General features: G+C 35.7%; 1 protein-coding gene across 1 annotated transcript in view; it reads right to left on the bottom strand.

The window, feature by feature from the left end:
- The window catches only part of pik3r5 (phosphoinositide-3-kinase, regulatory subunit 5), a 29186-nt gene that overhangs the window by 5021 nt on the left and 3448 nt on the right, over positions 1-20717 (bottom strand). Inside the window, exons 2-13 of the mRNA XM_067373779.1 lie at positions 12501-12611; positions 10405-10505; positions 9508-9576; positions 8658-8796; positions 8241-8310; positions 5280-5454; positions 4679-4847; positions 3699-3767; positions 2602-3464; positions 920-1045; positions 486-617; positions 21-114 (exon numbers count right to left, since the gene is read on the bottom strand). Coding sequence (XP_067229880.1) covers positions 21-114; positions 486-617; positions 920-1045; positions 2602-3464; positions 3699-3767; positions 4679-4847; positions 5280-5454; positions 8241-8310; positions 8658-8796; positions 9508-9576; positions 10405-10505; positions 12501-12600 — 2107 coding nt within the window. The 5' untranslated portion in view covers positions 12601-12611. The remainder of the gene's footprint in view (positions 1-20; positions 115-485; positions 618-919; positions 1046-2601; positions 3465-3698; positions 3768-4678; positions 4848-5279; positions 5455-8240; positions 8311-8657; positions 8797-9507; positions 9577-10404; positions 10506-12500; positions 12612-20717) is intronic.

Genomic DNA, 20717 nt, shown 5'->3' with positions numbered 1-20717 from the left:
TGATGTTTGTTCACACTTACCCATGGCCTTGATGGCTCTTGTACCAGCTGTGTGGCCCAGCTCCAGAGAATGAATAAACACTTCAGTCCGTCTCTCTCCTCCAGCTAGTGTCAACTATAGTCAAGAATAAGAATGAAACTTTTGTGAAACCTTTGGATTGCATCATGGTCATATAAGATGCAAGACAAGTTACAAAACAATCCAGAAAAGATGAATGAAATACTGTAGTTGTCCAAGAAACCAAGAAACATCTAAAAATGTATGTAGATATCATAGAACATGATGTCTTAAACAATTTCTGCAGTGAAAAAACACTTTTTTAAAAAACACAGAACCCATTGCAGAAAGATGCTCCACATATTGCCTGACAGGCTATAATTATAGATTTATAAATAACTAAAAAGTCTATGCAACTTTTATGGCACAACTTTAAAATCTATGACCAAAACTGCCAGAGAATGAGGAAATGGCTTGTTTTTATTCACCTCTGCTTGATAAAGCTGAATGAGGGCAGGGCGGGCGGCATGGCGGCAGTAATAGAGAACCAGGTCAGCAAATATCGGTAAACGCTCCTCAGCTGTGCCCTCAGACAAGTCTGAATCAATCTTCGATGTTTGCTGTTAAGGCAAGAACATTTGATTTAAATATATACTGTTTGTCAGTCATTTGATCAGATTTTTTTTTTTTTTTGGCCATGGTGATAATCAAAACAACTCAAAACACACTTTCACACATGCAAGTTCCTCAAATGAGTGGTTTTATGGGATGTGTTTTTTTTGTGTGTGCGTGTGTGAGCCTGCCAAAAACTGCTTGCCATAGAATGAAAGGTTTACTGATGTTTGTTCTTCTTACTGATTATTTGGATATGACTGTATTCTCTGTTCATGTGAATGAGTTTGTGTGGACGTGAGAGTATCACCTGGCACACCACATTAACGGGCAGGTCCAGCAGGCTCCGAGTGTTACGCTCATACCAGGGATCCAGCATTCCCAGCAGATTAGCTATGTCATTAGTGCTGTCCTCCGTCCCATTCACACTAAGATCCTGTCGATAAATTATTATCAATTTAACAATGAATGAAGACAAAATCATCTTTGTTTAGACATGTAAGTGTGTACAAGTCATGTAGGACTTTATTAGGGATCAAAGCTTAGCTTAGACCAGGAGCAAAAATCTACATCCATATGCCTGCTGAAACCTTAGGTTTAAGGTTTTTTTTTTTTTTTTTGTCTAGCTGTCTCCCAACTTAGCTAAGCTGGTATGTAGCTGGTCCCAGCATCACCTGCTGAAAAAAGCCTAAATGCCTAAAACCATCAAGAGAGACCAGAATGTCTTAGCCAGACTGGGATACCAGCTAGATCAGCTTAAAGGGTTAGTTCACCCAAAAATGAAAATAATGTCATTTATTACTCACCCTCATGTCGTTCCACACCCGTAAGGCTTTCGTTTATCTTCAGAACTCAAATTAAGATATTTTTGATGAAATCTGATGGCTCAGTGAGGCCTCTATAGACAGCAATGACGAAGGTCTTATGGGTGTAGAACGACAATGAGGGTGAGTAATTAATGACATTATTTTCATTTTTGGGTGAATTAACCCTTTAACACCATCATAGATGTTGTTTGATGTCCATTTAAGCAATGGCCCATACACACTAAAAGTTGTGAGAGTGATAACTACATTTAAATGCGTGAGTAAATCTCCTAAATTGGTGATTCAAGTATGTACGGAATACAGGAACCACATGTGAAACTGTAATGATTGACGCAGTGAAAATTACAGCAATGGTTTGCGGCTACATGCAAGAAACATGAATGACAAAAGTTTACGCAATTTGTTGTTTGCTACTTTTGATCATAGGAAATTTAGTAGTTGCATTTACTGCAGGGCTGGTGAGAGCTATGGTGTAGAGCAACACACTTGCGACAAAATTTACAAAGGAGTCAAGACATACTTCTCTCCCTGTGAATTGTTTGGAGAAGAGAGGCACACAATGTGATGTACTTTTCATTAAAAACTAGTTGTTCAGATCGGTTCTGTACACACACTTTGCAGATTAAATTCAGTTGTCTCTACCTATTTTTTTTGTAAGTGAATTTGGTCATTGAATGTGTTGTCATGCCAGTAAAATTCTGTGTACAGAATGGGAATTAGAGAAGTGACAATTTAGCTGCAGCGTATATGCGTCTGTACAAATGGATGAGATTTTTGCAGACAGTCAGTCGCTTCTAAAGCCTAATGCCTGATGAACAAAGCCTTAAGCCCAAATTATACTTCAGTTTTGACACAAAAACTTCTGAATGCAGCTGAAAGCTTAATAAACACCATTTGATAGTGTGCGCAAACACAGGCAGTAGATACAAGCATATTAGTAAGTTTTATCGTTGTCCAATGTCTGCACTATTTTTCTCCAGATGTTTTTAACGATAAAATTGTTTTGTTTTTTTTTTTGTTTTTTTTTTAACTAGAATTGCAAGAACCCCCTCCCACAAGTAGGCTACAGGCATATTATGCAGATGGCAAAATTATTTTACAAAGGCACTATACGCATACCTTAATGTACACGCAAAAACCAAAGTAAAGTTGTAATTTCACTCACAATGCTAGAGACGGCTGGTTTCAGTGGACTTGCTGAGAGCTGCAGAGAAGAACCAGAGTTCTTCAAAGAAGAGTTGGCTGGAGTTGTATCCCTCCTTACAGGCACAAAGAAAAACTTCATCCTGAAAGCTTTGGTGAGGTGCGGACAGTCTCTTTCTCTTTTCCTTAGACTGCCATAGGCACGGGCAACCCTCCCTGCCACATGATCTGCCCCAAACACCACCACTCTGAGCGTAGTGGCCCCTGCTGGCCCTTCCTCATCATCACTACTCAGAATGGGTCTTCTCCTGTAGCAAACGTATTGCAACTGCGAGAGGGGGGGCACTGGGAACCCAGCATCAGAGCTCCGTAGCCGTACCTGCTGTGGCAGAGAATTGGATCTCTTCGAGCGGACGACCACTACTAAATCTTTAGCCTCAGGGCTGCCCAGGCTCTTGGCTCGACAGAGAGGGTTGCTGCTACGAGGTTTGAAGAGTCGTGAGAGGCGCTTGGAAAGTCGTGCGGTGGTTTTGGCCTTGGACACTGACGCTGTGCTCAGACAGTCCTCCTCTGCGTCCTCACAGAAGTCACTATCTGTGCCCGAAGCTTGAGATGAGGATGAAAGCGTAGAGAGGGGAGAGTATTCGGAGGAGGCGACCGACAGTGTGGAGAACATGGAGTCTTTGGAGGCAGTGGAAAGGGAGGAGACAGTGGAGAAAGTTGATGCCCGATAGTTAGTGCAACCATTTGAAACAAACCCCTCCAAGTCATCATATTCATCATCTTCCACATCAACATTGTCAACATCATCCTCCTCCTCCATGCCCTCAGATGTTTGAGATAGGGTCGATTCAGACTCTATGTCTAGAAGGTCGTTTAGAACATCTAGCAAAAAACAAGATGGAAAATCATGACTCAGAGGGTCATTATTAGCTGGAGGATTAACTTCCAACTCATGAAACCCCTTAATGATATTTTAAACTAAATTAAAGTGACTGGAAATTAATCTTCTAATGTTTATAATTCCAAAAACAGCCAAACAAATGATTGAATAAGCCATGGCAAAAAAAAAAAAAAAAAAAAAAAAAAAATGGGAATGGCTTGAATTCAGTGTCCTACCAAAATTATCCTTGTCCCAATGGAAGGTGTAGCACTTGGCTGCTGGAAGGCTGAGTGTCTGAAGAACCCCTAGTGACACAAACACAACAAAGACTTTCTCATTAATCACCAGCCCACTCCAAACCCAACACACCACTGTTTCCCAAGCCGAAAAATCATGCCATCAGTTTTATTGCTTCATGTTGGCCATCCATCTTGGTTAAATTTCTAAGAGTCGGTGCCAGGTAATATGTACTACCACTGCCCAGACAAATTGAGTAGCATGTCACCAAGCAACAACCATGAAACCCTATAGGATGTGAACCACAAATTCAAATGGCCAAAAGTATGACCAAAATATTTCATAGCCATTGGCATTAATAGAGAGTTTGCTATAACAGTTTCCATTCTTATGGGAAACATGGCTACAGGGATTTGATCCTATTTAATCAACAGAATGTAATGTGATGGGTAATGGAGCCTGGTTTGCAGCTGAGGTTCTAATTCATCTCACAGGTGGTCAGTGGGATTGGTATTTAAGCAAGCCAGTCAAGTTCTCCCCCATCATATAGAGTATGTGAGTAAACCACTTCAATTTTTAATCCTCAATCCTCGCTCTGCGAACAGGCGCATTGTCATTCTGCAATTCTACTAAAATGTTTGTTGAGATGTTGGCTGAAATAGCCACATGCTTTAAACAGAAGGTTTCCATATACTTGGGCCAGATAGTCTATGATGCAGCATAATCCATGTGTGTATGTACAGTATCTTATACTTCATTCAAATTATTGATAGCTAGTAAATAGTAGTTGATGGTATAATGAAAGCATTTAAATTAAGATTATGTTAATATAACTGAATTTAAATAATTCTAAGATTGGGGCCACATGGAAGTTTGAAAGCGCCCTAGCGGACCCCGTCCCACTGATTTAGAAAGTGAAATCTTTCTTTGTCTCTTTAGGGTTTGTGAGGTGGACTAGAAGTAGTAAGTGAGACTGTACCATCCGACATCGTGCCATTGGAGGCTGGTATGCCAAGTTTTTCTCGCAGCGCCTCCAGACCACCCTCTACATGTTCCCGAGCTTTAGCTATATCCGTCATGGCCGCTGCAGACTCTAGAAGGTCACTCACTGAGGACAGGATCTGTGCCAACTCATCATCACCAAGGCACTGAAAAGGAACCAACTCAGTCATATATCCTCTTCTGTAGTTGCAAGTCATTTAAAGTCAGCATTTGATGAATGTTTAACTGTGTTTCAAATGCAGTTTCCTCTGATTCTAACTTCTTATGTGAGATTACTTCTAAGTTATCTCACATAAATTTCAACAAAATTTTGTTCTGCAAGCAAAACTATTATAACAAGCTTCACCCCTATATTACTCCCACTCAATCCGTCTATTTCTTCTCCATTAGCCACCCACCAACCCACATATGCGTCATTTGGTCACACATCCAGTTATCAACCCCCTCCCCCCATTAGATCACACACTTCCTGACTCCCACAAAGTGATACGCCCACACTTCACACACTTAGTCATAATCTGATGCACTCGTTCACTCTGTATCAACTCAAGTCTTTCGGAGCCCATTAAAACAGGTACCTGTAGAGCACTGCTGATAGTCTGTAGTGGATATTTAGTTCCGAGCACTGCCTGGAAGCTGTGTTTAATGAGTGTAAAGCTACTCTCTCTCTGTGAGACCTCCGCTCCACTGAGCTGCTCCGCCACAGACAGGAACTCAGCAGGCACCTCAGCCGGGTTCATCAACAACACCGTACTGCAACAGAGAAAACATCAGAAAACATTGAGAAAACACTGAGAAAACACCTCATTAGTGTCCACTGAAGAGCTTTATAATTGTTATTTTCAAGCATATTTGATTTGAGTATAACAACAACAATGTAACTCACCTGTAATTTACAAGTAATTCTGAACACCTTAATTACCTTGTTCGGTTGTGTTTGGTTAGGATTTTGAGCTAAACTCAGCTAGACACTCTTGCCATAGCTACGCTACCATTCAAAAGTTTGGATATGAATATGATTTCATTTTAAGTGTTTTTGAAAGAAGTCCTTATACTCACCAAGCTGCATTTATTTGACCAAAAAGACAGTAAAACCTTAATACTGTAAAATATTACTAGTGGCTAATGGAGAAGAAATAGATGTATTGAGTGGATGAATGGGTAAAGCTTGTTATAATAGTTTTGATTGCAAACGGTGAAATTCTCTTTATGCAAGATTACAGTAAAATTTAATTACAATTTAAAATAACAGTTTTCTATTTTAATATGATTAATAATGGCAAAGCTGATAGTTTTAGCAGCCATTACTCCGGTCTTCAATGTCACATGATCCTTCAGCAATCATTCAAATATGCCGATTTGGTGCTCAAGAAACATTAATTTATCAATGTTGACAAAAGTTGTGCTGTAACAATGTAAAAGTTTTCACTGTTACCTATGATCAATTGAATGCATCCTTTTTTAATAAAAGTATCAATTTCTTAAAAAAAAAAAAAAAAAAACCCAAACAAACAGAAACTCTTGAATGGTAGTGCATTATAGTATTTCTCAACTGGTTTTGTTTCATGACCCAAATTTTACTCTGAATTTAAATTTAAATAACACAACAACAGAATAGTTTACTGTGCAAAAATCAATGAAAATGTCCTTATAATTATGTATATATATATAATTAATCAGTGCACAGCATAAATGAGTACACCCCCCTCTGACACTTCTGAAAGTCAGCAATTACTCAGTTACTTAGAAGACATTTAGAGGTTATTTAGAGATAACGTTCCAGCAAGGCTGCTTAATCAATTACCAAAGAAGCATGTCAAAATTATTCCAGAAAATAAGATTTTCTTATCAAGGTGATAAAATGTTGTGTAGCAAATATGAGTACACCCTCCTAAAAGTTACTAAATGAAATTAAATAAAAATTTCCTGGTGTAAGTTTAAGGCAATGTTCGATCAACAGGTAAGTATGTTGAACCAAAACATTTAAAGAGAAGTAATTTCTTGACCATTAAAAGTGTTATATAGCCCCCTGAATCATTCTCAGACTTAATACAGACAACAATGGAACCACTTGGGAGAGAACTGTCAGGAGACTTATTTCTTAGCACAAAAGAGAACAGTGGTACAAGAGGATTGCCAAATCATTGTTTTAAATGTGAAAATATAGCAAAAGTAACACAGAAATTCAAAAACAATGGACTTGTGACAAGGCCCCTGGGCCTTCATTTTAAGCTTTCATTTAGTGATGAGGGATTTTTTTGCTAGACAGTGAGCAGGAGAAATACCAAGCGAGTGTCTCAGAGCCAGCAAAAGCAATGAAAAGAGGGACTGTTTATCTCACAGAGTAAGATTCAGCCTGCAGAAATGACATGCATGGTTGTTGTTCTCACTGGCACTACCTACTGTAGCCAAGGCACAATAAAGTCAGTTAGCCATTTCCAAAGCCCATATTTACAAAATATAGATTCTGGGACTCAATACTCTGGACTAATGAGACCAAATCAATCGTTTTGGATCTAACTGCATCCAAAATGTTATGGTGTCGCTAGAGGAGGAGTACAGTGAGAAGTGCCTGGATCCCACAGTAAAGTTCAGTGGTAGTAAAGCTCTGTATGAGTGCTGAAGGTGTGAGGGAGTTGTGATTTATCAATGCTGTTATGAATTCCCACACCACTGTGTAATTTAATACACAAACTTGAAACAGATGATGTTACCCTTTCCTCATTCCCTGCATTGTTGGGAATTTTCTCAACATGATAATGAGGATATTCATTCTCCCAAGGTGAAAAACCTTTTGTGGACATGTATTGCACTCAATCTTAACATTCTTGAGCACCTGTGAGGAATTCTGTAGTGACGAGTGGAGCAACACTCCCCATTAAGATCAGGGTATTTAAGGAGCTCATCATCCAGGAGTTAAACAGGACAGATGTGACAATTTGTCATGAACTGTACACTCCGTGCCAACAAGGGTCAGAGCAGTATATTCAAAATTATGGAGGGCATACTAAGTACTAGAATATTATACATTTGTTGAATTAAATCTAGGGTGTATTTACTTATTTTATGGCTATTAATGACATATATTTCTCAGTTTTTATTATGTTTAATACATTTTAGTTTTGCCATCTTTCCATGAATTGTATTAGTGATCATTAAGACAATACATCTTTTGTATTTGTTCAGAGGGGGTGTACTCATTTATGCTGTGCACTGTATTACCATGCTGCCAAGGTACGTTTTTGTAGTGAACACACAAAGAGATTTCAAACAGATTTCTGATTACTAGTTTAATAGTCAAATCAAAAAGTAACCTTAATTGTCTAGTTATAACAAATCTTACTTTTAGCTGTGTAATTCTTTGTGATATTGTGGCCAATGTCATAATGACATGTTAAAACATACTTATAATAAGACAATTAAATTCTGGATATCCAAGAACTGACACAGGAAGAGAGAGGTGAAGACTGCAACCACAAAGGGCTGAGCAATAACTGACACAACAGGATTTCCTCCTGCTTCTGTGGAAACACACTCACATGATCTTAGAACGCTGAGTGGAGATGGCAAGGCCTTGTTCCTCTCTTACCAGTCTGTGGTATGAAATTCCTGATACAAGCAAATGCACAAAGGAACACATTACTTCATCAGATTTTAATATTATGTAACAAATCAAAATCTTAGTGAAAGCACTGACGTTAGAGTGTGTGTTAAGTAATTGTTAAGGTACTACTAGTGCTCTTAAAACAGATAAACAAGTGTAGCACTTGTTTTGAAAATAATTGCAATGCTTCTTGAAACCACTGAGGGGCAGTATGTCACTGCACTTTTCTTGATTAAAACAATGAATTAGCAGATTAGGACAAGGTTAACTAGCTGGTCCTTACTAAGGCAGTCAGTTGCCTGATGGTGACTAATAAAAGTTTATCTTGTGTGAATTGATGCCAATGTGCTACCTGGAGCTCTAAGCTCTTGATGTAATGTGGAGAGCAGGTTACGACACACACTGCAGTAGGGTTCAGGCCATGCTAGGAAGCCATGAAACACTTCACAAGCTTCTGTCAGAATCTCTCCATTAGATGGACAAAGAGGCATCTGCAAAGAAAAGACAGACATTTAGGTGATTTCATTAACATTAGCTTCTAGGTAAATGAGATAAAGCCCAAACTGAGAGACTTAAAGCAATCTTTGTAACAAAGTGTCAAATTTATTTTTTAATTAGATAATTCTTAGTTGACTGAAAAAAAAATATATGAATCATATATATATTATATATATATTATATATATATATATATATATATATATATATATATATATATATATATATATATATATATATATATATATATATATATATACACACACACACACACCAAAATACTTAATAAACTTTTAATAAGACAATAATATTTGTATATATTAATATAAAAAACATCCACATCATAGAAGAGGTGTTTTTAAGTCACTGTATGAATGAATTGCTTTTTTATGTAGTTTTTAATAATAGATGCAGACAAAAATGAGTGTTGTATCACCGACTCATATGTGTATAAATTATTTGCATGAATTAACATGGAGAAGTCCATTTACAATATGTTAAGAGGCCCACCCAAAAAGCAAATCTATATCTACATCCCTGTCAGGGACATAAGCTCAACTGAAAACCAGTGAGGAAATTACAAAGAACGCACAAACAAATTCTACAGAACAGAAGTAAAATTAGATATGTAATTCTTAGTTTCTGAATATAAGGCTTTGGTAAAGTTGTTCTAGAATTATCAACCCAGTGTCCATGACACTTTACCTGCAGGAGTGTGGACTCAAACATGAGAGCCAAGGGGGCCACAAGCTCGTAATGACACTCCTGTTGAACCTAAAACAGCAGAGAAAGATATACAGCATTAGCAAATTGACATACCACCTACAGACAAACTTACATTGTATTCTTGATCACATCTAAAATAAAAAATTTTGGTCAATTTAAATGTAACTTTTGGCCCTCTAGCAGTTCAAAACAAAACTGCATGCATTTTGCGGAAGAACATTGTTTTGGTTGTGCTTCGGCTCTGCATGACTGTGTGGATGAATATTACCCTTCACAATAGAAAATGCTTTACAATGAACTCTGTTATGGCATGTTTACATATTAGCAATTTATCTATTCAATAAAATATCTTACTTGCATGTTGAGTAATAAAAACACCATCCTCTTGCTCTTACAACATTTCAAATCCCTCAGTTCTCACATCTCTGAGAAGCCAAGCCAATATTGATTCTTGTTTTATTAACAATATACACATATCAAAAGTAGCCGGAGCAACTTTTCTCTATTAATGGATTTGAGTGACGCATGTACATGAAAACCACTTATAATAGGCTTACCACAGTGAATCATGGGAAGACACAGACAGGGAGGGCAAGAAAGAACAACTGCTGATGTATTGACTCATTATTTAAATAAATAACTTTAAACAACAAATATTTCCATATTGTAGGCTACCTTTACTTATAAACTTCAACAATTTCTTTGCATAGATTAGATTAGAATCTTATCTGTCACAGCCTGCAGAGCCCACTAGGGGGCATAGAGATGAACACTCAACACAGAGGACATAGACAGTACACAAACGTGACAGAAATATCACCTCTATGCGGGTGTAGTATACAGCGTAGTTAGGGGTGTATCTACATGCGTACTCACCTCTTTGGCTTTTCTGAGAATTTGTTGCAGTAGAATCAGAAAATTGTCTGGGTCTCTCTTTACCAGCTCTTCTAGGCTCCAGCGGTTCATACACCAACCAGCTGCAAAAACAAACAAACAAACATGCATATATATATACACATATAAGAACCCTAACTGTGAAACTGGCACAAATGTGTGTGACTTATACCTCAGATGAAGATGATATTATCAAACAAGTCCCTCATATGCATGTAACCACTGCACAACCCAAATATCACCAAATGAATCCAGCACACATAAAAGGGCAAGGATCAATCAGAACACACACATCAGACAGGGAAGGACTGGTTAATTACACGATAGACCGAGTATTACCCTGACATCTACGCTGTTTAGGGTCAACGGGTTCCCTGTGCTAAACAGTGATGTGCAGCTTTGGTTAGAATTCTGAGAAGAACATACTCACTGCGGTGTACAAATTGAGAGCAGCAGCGTTAACAGATCATACGGGTTTAGTGACAGAACTGCGTGTAACCTCAAAACTACAGATATTTAGAACATGAGCTGAGTACATAAAGCTTTCCTAAAGATCTGCAGTGCCTGATACCAATTCTACTTTACTCGAAGGACAAATACATCTCAGTTTCCTGCCCAACTGAAGGTGTCAAATAATACATAGAACAGTGTCTGAGAATAACATCTTTTCTCTGAATCTATCAACAGTGTCACACCATGCAGAATGTTTTACACAAACAACATTATCACAGCTATGTATCATGCCATCTTTGAGGCCGTTTAGTTAAAAAATGCTTTTATAGTGAAAAAATTGTGTTTTGTTGCTAATTAAATGCTAAAATCAGGTGTGGGTGGGCTGATGTAGACGCATGCCCACTCAGATGGCATTTACACCAATCCAGTCATAGAAATATATGGGTCGATAGCAAATAAGTGTGTTCACGATTAAGGAAAACCTTTTCAAACGTACCAAATTCTTGTTTATGTACTTATATGTATGCTGGATTCATATGGTTTTATAAAACTTCAATAATATCTTCAAAAAAAATTTTTTTGAATGAATCTAAAAATTATATATGTTTTAATCAAGTAAAATGAAATTCTATATTTTCCTTGCCTTATCATAAAAGTGTCAATTTATATGGTATTTTAAAAGACTTATTGACCTTGACACACAGTCATGATAATCTGCATGGGTCCTCTGTCTATAATATTATTTCCTGTTTTGTTTCTGAATGTTGGCTGCATCACGTGACTTGTTGGTTGCACCACGATTTGATGGGGGAAAATATAAATAAGCAATGAAGTTAAGTTAATAAGTATATATATAAAATTTTCTTTGAAAAACAAATTGCCCAACTGCTTAAAGGGATAGTTCACTCAAAAATGAAAATTCTGTCATCATTTACTCACCCTCAAGTTGTTCCAAACCTGTATGAATTTCTTTCTTCTGCTGAACACAAAAGAAGATATTTTTAAGAATATGGGCAACCAAACAGTTGATGGGCCCCCTTTACATATTATGAAAAAAAGGGGCCCATCAACTGTTTAGTGACAAACATTCTTCCAAATATCTTCTTTTGTGTTCTGCAGAAGAAATAAATTCATACAGGTTTGGAACAATTTGAGGGTGAGTAAATGATGACAGAAATGTCATCCCTTTAAGAAGGTTTTCTTTTGAAGAATTCAGGATAAGCCTATTCTTTGTACTCTATTCTCCCTGAAAAAATATCAAAACAAAATTGAATTAAAAATTTAAAAACATGACCAGAGGTGTATTTATGTCACAATATGCATGCGTTGCATTTTTATGTATTTTTGAATACATTATTAGGTGAAGTCATGTCACTGAATTATTTGCATGAATTAACACTGAGAAGCCAATTTACAATTAGCTAACAGGCCACCCTAAATACCAAATCCTGCCTATATCCCTGTCAGCAACATAAGCTCAACTGAACCCCAATAAGGAGAATTGAGAAAGGAAAAGCACACATTTAAATTCTACAAAACAGAAGTAAAAAAAGAAAAGAAATGAAAACAGTGATGTCAACCAAAAGCGACCCATCAGCAGCAGAGAGTAAGTGGGGTGGCCTTACCGCTCCAGGATTGTGCCAGGCTTTCTGATGGCCGGAGTCCATCCAGGCATCTCTCCAGAGCGTGCTGGATCCGGTCCTCTGTGCACGAGGTGTGCTGCATTTTTACTGTTACTATAAAGAAACATAATAACTAAAGTTATATAAAGGAAGCTGTAAAACTCTGAAATAGAGAAACAAAAGGCCACAGTACGTGACCTCCATCTGATATGTAAATACAATACCAAGAAAGTATTACATAATACATTTGAGCGGCTTCCTTATATTTAAATTAAAGAATTTTAATCAGATCAGTCAAAGACAAATGTTATGCTTTTATGCTAGAGGTTTCAGTTGGCCTCAATATCCAATAACACAGCTTGTGTAACCTGAAAGAAGTAGCAGCATGTGTAATAAAATGTCTTCCATTCCTGTTAATGATATCTGCATAGACAAACACACGCACGCACGCTTGTGTCTTTCAGGGAAGTAAACACATGGCATCCTTTGCATGTCTGTAAATGATAATGAGGTTTAGGAAAATGTTCTACCCGGTGTGAGAGAATTTCAAGGGAACTATCGTGTTCAGGGATTATTACGGGGATTGCACGAGTGCCTACTGTTTGTTTTTCTTCCTGATAACATTTAAAGTTCCTGACATTTACTGTTAAAAATATGGCACCTGCCATCTAAATAAACAACATTACGTAGCATGTTGTCTGAAAACAGACAACCACAAGGACCAGTTGCATAAACATATCCGCTAAGTTAAGACTGTGTCTTAAGAACTAGTCTGACCAACTAGCAATTTGTGATGGCTTTTACTTTTTGGATTTAAATTAGACCAATCTACCTTTCTATAAAGCCTTAAAAAATTATGACCAGTCTTGAAGAAAAAAATTAGTCTAACAAGACTAGTCTTAGCAGTTAATGCAACCTGTCGCAGGATTTTAAACAATGCTGAGTTCAAGAATAATAGAAAAACCTAGAATTACATAGAGCTAAACAGAGGAGTAAAGTAATCACAAAATATTTCTCTTCCACCAGACTAATTTCCCTAAATGCAAAGAAGCCATATTGTAGATTTTTTTCCCTCCCAGTGAGTCAGTGACCAATGAAAGTTTGCAGTGCGCAATAACTTGACTAGTTGATTAAATGTTTAAACTTTAGCTGACATTAACAGTTTTTAAAGTGCAGAAGTGACAGAGATATAGATGGAATCATTACGATAATGATAATGATTTAAGATATTTTGAAGAATGTGGGAAACTGAACTGTTCTGGGGCACCATTGACTCCCATAGTATTTTTTTTTTCCCTACTATGGAAGTCAAAGGTGCCCCAAAGCGACCTGGTTACAAACTTTCTTCAAAATATCTTCCTTTGTGTTCAACAGAATAATAAATAAATGTATATACAAGTTTAGAGCAACTTGAGGGTGAGTAAATGATGAAAGAATTTTCATTTTTGGGTGAACTATCCCTTTAAGCCGCTTTTAGGGGCAGTTCACACACAACGCGTTTTGGCATTCGTTTTGGACTGTTGCGCTCGCGTAAAAAGCGCTTAAGTTAATCGTTTAAAAAAAACTAACTTTATTTTATTTTATTTTTTTTAATTCTAATTGCCTTATTCTCCTGTTTTTAAACGCAAAAACCCGTTCTGTGAACGGCAGGGTTGTAATACATATGTTTCTGTGGATAGATTTTAACTATTCGTTTTGTTTGTTTGTTTGTTTGCTTTGGTTTTTAGGTCATTAGGCAATATCAGTACATCAACCTGGATGTAACGTAAGTGTGGTTCATTTTAGAAACATGCTGTATTTTTACTTCAGAGTAAACTTCCCCAATACCAAAACAAAAATCCCCCAAACCATGAAGCGAACATTCAAAGAGATATTAACTCTGAGTCATTAATCTCGAAGCCCAAACCACCAATATATTTTAGATGATAAACTGTAGTAAAGCTTTTTGCTTCACTTAGCTTCTTGTAAACACTTGTCTAACGCATACACAAAACTCATCACTCACCAAACATCATTCACGTTGCATTAACACGCTGAGCGCGAGGCCCATTGAGCGTCATGCGTCATAAAGTGGATTTGCATAAACTGAGATGCTCACCGCACAATGTATGAGCTGTGTGCTTGTAATACAAGCTATTTTTCAAAGGAATATATACGTTTAAAATAAATAACATTATGGAACGAAAAATGAAAAGGAGATTATTTTAGAAAAGGCGTTTACATAATCGCAATGTTTGAATGATGGATAATATGTTTTATGAGTTGATGATTTAAATGAAGCTTTTCGAAAATGTAAACAAGTCTAGCCTATATTTAATCGGAATAGGCCTATAGGCAATACATTTTTTAATATAATAGCTAATTACATTTTAATTTAAGGCTTAATAACTCCATATGCACAACTTCTAAAGGTCAAACAATCACATACAACACAGTGTAAAAGCAGAACAGTGTTGAAAATAGATGAAGATGATTTCATTATTTCCTATTTGATGTGAGGGGCTTTTTCTGATCTAATAAAACAGACAGGACGTAGATGTTTGTCCATGTAGGTGCAAAATTCAATCATTATGCAACAGCAATCCATTTATATGTATAGGCCTATATATATATACACACACATATACACTACCAGTCACAAGTTTGGAAACATTACTATTTTTAATGTTTTTGAACAAAGTCTCTTATGCTCATTAAGGCTGCATTTGTTTCATAATACATACAGAAAAAACAATAATATTGTTTATTATTATTAAAATTTAAAATGATGGTTTTCTATTTTAATATACTTTAAAATATAATTTATTTCTGTGATGCAAAGCTGAATTGTCAGCATCATTACTCCAGTCTCCAGTGTCACATGATCCTTGAGAAATCTATATGCTGAAATATAATCAATGTTGGAAACAGTTGTGCTGCTTAATATTATGTTGTAACCTGTGATACTTTTTCAGGATTCGTTGATTAATAAAAAGTTAAAAAATATCAGCATTTATTTAAAATATAAATCTTTTGTAACAATATACACTACCGTTCAAAAGTTTGGGGTCAGTCATTTTTTTTCTTCCTTTTCTTTGAAAGAAATTAATACTTTTATTCAGCACGGATGTGTTAAATTGATAAAAAGTGACAATAAAGATTTATATTGTTAGAAAAGATTTGTATTTTGAATAAATGCTGTTCTTTTTAACCTTTTATTCATCAATGAATCCTGAAAAAGTATCACAGGTTCCAGAAAAAAAATAAAAAAATTAAGCAACACAACTGTTTTCAACACTGATAATAACTGAGTATCAAATCAGCATATTACATTGATTGCTGAAGGATCATGTGACACTGAAGGATGGAATTATGATGCTGAAAATTCAGCTTTGCATCACAGAAATAAATTATATTTTAAAGTATATTAAAATAAAAAAACATACTTTTAAATTGCAATAATATTTCACAAAATTATAGTTTTTTTCTGTCTCTATTATGAAATAAATGCAGCCTTAATGAGCATAAGAGACTTCATTCAAAAACATTAAAAATAGTAATGTTTCCAAACTGTAGACTGGTAGTATATATATATATATATATATATATATATATATATATATATATATATATATATATATATATATATATATATATATATATATATATATATATATATATATATATATATATATATATATATATATATTGTGGTCACTGAGGGGAAATTGCTGGTGTTAGCTCATAAGAAATCAAGAGTTAATTCCAAACCCACACATTGGTTTGCCAGTCATTAAGCAACTTAAGAAAACTTAAAGAGAACTCAAGCACAACAAGTAACCAGGATGAAAAACGAAACCTTATGTAGCTATTCTCTGATTAAAGGTTATCCTCAGACATATTGTTAATGTTACAAGTTACTTGTCAAGTCACTTGCTATCGAGCACAACAATGGCTTGTGAGCAAGGGAGTGGGAACAGCTTGATATAGCCTTAATGACCTTATGGAGCTCTAATATAGCATTACCAGATTGCCTGGAAGGAACTAATTCATCACTGAACTTATGATTGCCATTTCCATTACAACGGTAAACAAAAAGCTGGTTTGTGTTGTGAGATGGCCCAAACTTTGTTTGCATATGATTTATATTTAATTGACTAATTTAACAGGAAGTTGCACCTTTATCAACAGGTGCCAGGTGCAAAATAAATTAAAACCCAAAAGTGAAATGTGGATTTTTCTAAATGTGGATAATTGTTATAAATTATTTATATTTCTACACAGACATATAATACACAGAATTTAATTCCTGTATCAAATTTCTTATTTCTATGTTAAACTCACCCATTAAACTACTCCTGTTCTCACGCACTGAAACTGAGTCTTGGATTCAAGTGTGGTCTCAAGTCAAAAAAAAAAAAAATCTTGATGTTCGTATTCGTATTACTTTTTACTCAGCCTTGTACTTGACTAGATGGTTTGAGATGATGGGCTTCATTGCATTTTTGACTGCCAAAACTTTAAGCCTCTTATTTAAAAACATGTCTTCAACATGTTTTTGTCATCTATATCAGTGGTTCTCAACCTTTTTGACTTAAAGGCCCCCACTGTCACAATATTCCCACTATATAGGCTAAAATATTATTTCTACTGTAGTAACGACAAAGCCGCTTGTTTTCAAACTTTTTTATTAACAGGTGGTATTGATTTATTAAATGATTTAACCATGATTCATTTTGTTTCAACTGTTTTAATAAAAAGTTAATGAGGGGAAAATATTCAGATTTCAGTTGCATTCTTCAGTTTTTAGGATTTTAATTCAGATTATATTAGTTATATTTTATTTATGAATAGTTATATTATTTTAATATATTATTAATAATTTATATATAAGTCATCCTGCAGCCCCTTTGTTAGATTGCTGAGGGCCTTGTTGAGAAGCACTGTTCTAGATCATTTTTACATCACTGGTGGCATAATATTGATTAGTGTCATAATAAAGGATCAAACTGCTACAAAACAAATGACCCGCAGCCGTCAGTCAGTCAAATGCCTGTAGCCCTTTGTTCATTTTGCAACCTCTGAAAATGTGGAAGTGACCTTGTTGACACGTAAAAGGATGTGTTCACATCCTCTTATGTGAGAGGATGATTTCATCTGGGCAACACAAACACAATCCCAGCAAACTTCCTATGTGAAGCAAATAGACATTTGAAGTGCACAGACTATGAACAGAATGAGTGAAATGCAATTCTTGAAGCACTTTATCCTGAGTCAGCAATGGTGTATTCAAAATTTAGATGACACTTTTTTGACTGTAATAATAAGCATGAAATTCAGATTTAGCCTTTTACCCAGCATTAAATGAGTGAACAAAACAACACAATACAATACCAGATACAGCACAAATGTTTGAGCCATATGTTCAGTATGAACACTGGACACCAAATTCCATATTTAAGATCAAACCTCAGCTATAAAACCTCAGATCCCAACAGCATGTCTGGTGAGATGCTCTCTTCATCTCAGCTGATTCACTTTCCCACTGTGACCCAGCATGAAGGTTCATCTCAGCTCCTTCTCCTGATCATATTTCCAACAGCCCTGTACAGGAAGGTTGCTCCCGAGCTTTGCCAAGGAAACAGGTGTTGCTCCATTGTTGCGGTGCGATCGGCCGCTGTGATAGACTCCCACACCGTGAGGGGGTCGACGCTCATTGTGTCGAGTCTCTGATTGATGGGGACCAATATCCCCCATGCGCCTTCTCCTGTGAGCCCAGAGTCCTCTCATCCACATCCCACCCTCCCACAACAATAAGGCCAAACTCCCCCTGCTGTGATCGTTTTAGGAAATAACAGCAGTCGAACAATGGTGACAACATTCAACGGTAAGTGCTTCCTTTTTATATGCTGCCCCCGACACAGTGGCCCAGTTAAGCAGATACAGTAGGATGCAGGGGATCTATCATAGAGCAATATTTACCAGAACCAGGATGCTGATTTTGTCCTGTCTAGGCGGAAATGAGGAACTCTATTCTTTCCTTTTTAGCTTCTATTGGTACCTGTGGGAACTTTACACTCACACTCAAAAAAATGATTCTAGCTGCTTGTTCAGTTTATTTAAATAAAATAAGCTGAACCAACACAAATCTTTAGTTTTTTTCTTAATTGGCATTCGCACTCAATTGTATTATGTTAAATGAAATTAAATTTGCAAAATTTTAGGTCAACCTAAACCATTTGTGTTGGGACTACATGAATCATTTATGTTGCATTGATTGAACCTGGGCAGTGGATTTCTAGTTCCCAGCATGCTTTGCGTAGGGAAAGATTGGGACAGTAAATGTTGAACTTAAGTGCTGTTTAATGTGTTTTTTAGTAAAGGGAAATACCTTTTAAAGTTTGAAGTTCAGTTATATTTGACATTTAAAAGAGTTTATGTTATGTCGATTTTTTGAGGTTACCATTATGCTGAAGTGTAGACCTTGTGGTTAGGCTCTAGGTGGCTACGTAAAACAAATTTATATTGTTCTCAACGAGCATGAACTGTGCTCAAGCCAATAATGAGAAGTTTCTTTATCTGAACATTAGTTGCATGCTATAAATGTTACTTAGCATATAAATAAGTGTTATTTTAGTTTAGTTTTTATAGAAATATAAATAAGTTAGTTTGAGGGCCAGCACAAAATTTACACAGTCTACATATGGTCATCAGCTTTTCCCCTCTCAATGGTCATGAAACATGTATGTCTGTGTACAACAGCTTCTCAAAACCTAAGCACAAGCGCACATCTTCACCATGATGGTAACAAAAAAAAAAAAAAAAAAAAAGCACTGGTTGGATCAACAAGAATGAATTATGTTCAGGAAACATACACAGAATACGTCAAATGAAACTGGTGTGATCTCATTCAATTAGGATGAATTTCACTCATTAGTACAATTAACCTAGCTTAAGTTCAAATAAATCAGTTCAACTGTGTGGAAATGGGTGTCATAAATGAATTAAGTTAGACCAACAAGTTATTTTTTTGAGTGCACCTCAGTTTGAGAGTATGTTGTATAGAACAGTGAACTGAAGGGTAGTGTGTTGTATAAAACAAGGAAACAAGCAAAGCAACAAGCAAATTTGTTATGAAAAAAAAAAAAATCTTGATGGCAGAATTATTTGTAAATGATTTGCTAGTGGTATATATATATATATATATATACAGTAATGTATGGAGAGCATTAGTTTGGGGATTTGTTTTTAATGACCCTACAAGTTTGATAAAACCATACGAGGGAAGAACAAAACATTAAACTTGGTTATGGTATTTATCTGACAAAATTATATGAAAAAAAAAAAAAAAAAAAAAATTACAGCAACAGGTTTTTATTTTCTATGAAAAACAAAAGCTCACAGAAAAAAGCATACACTATTATTAATATTTTGTAGGTTTTCTCTTGTTTTTAAAAGTTTTCATAATTTCTTTTTATGACAGCCTGGCTAAAAAATATGTTTGCACAATCTGGCATGTTTCAACAAATGGACTCCAAGGACAACTGCAAGTGCAATATTAGAAAATCTTTAACAAATCTGTAATGATTCGAATAAAGGGTAATTTTCCTACACTCTAAAAGAAAGTGATATATATCACTAACCTTTGACCTTTGTCAAATGATGCTATGTAGAATCCATAAGAGGTGCCATATCACATTTTATTTCTTCATCAAAAATGGTGCTAAACAGCACCAACAGTGGTTCTTTGGCTCTTAAAGAACCTTTAAAGGGGCTTAACAGGTTCTTTGTACGGCAGTGGTGCTATAAAGCACCTTAACCATCCCAAAGAACCACTGAAGAACCGCTGAAGAACCATACAGGAGCTAAACAGATTCTGTATACAGTAGCAGTGCTATATAGCACTTCAATCATCCCAAAGAACCTCTGAAGAACCACCAAAGCACCAAGATTTGGTGCTATACAGCATAGTGGTTCCCCTGTGATTATGAGCCAAAAAAAAAAACACTTTTAGTACTATATAGCACCATTTTTTTAGAGTGATATGCTGGACATCACTTTATGTCACTGCTGTATGTTTAATATCATTTATCATTTTAATATCCTTTTTTCAATATTTTATAGTTATATAGTTTCATTTCCATATATATATATATATATATATATATATATATATATATATATATATATATATATATATATATATATATATATATATATATATATATATATATATATTAT

This window comes from Chanodichthys erythropterus, chromosome 21, assembly GCF_024489055.1.
Source record: "Chanodichthys erythropterus isolate Z2021 chromosome 21, ASM2448905v1, whole genome shotgun sequence".
Classification (NCBI taxonomy): domain Eukaryota; kingdom Metazoa; phylum Chordata; class Actinopteri; order Cypriniformes; family Xenocyprididae; genus Chanodichthys; species Chanodichthys erythropterus.
This window is presented reverse-complemented; position numbering and strand designations above follow the sequence as displayed.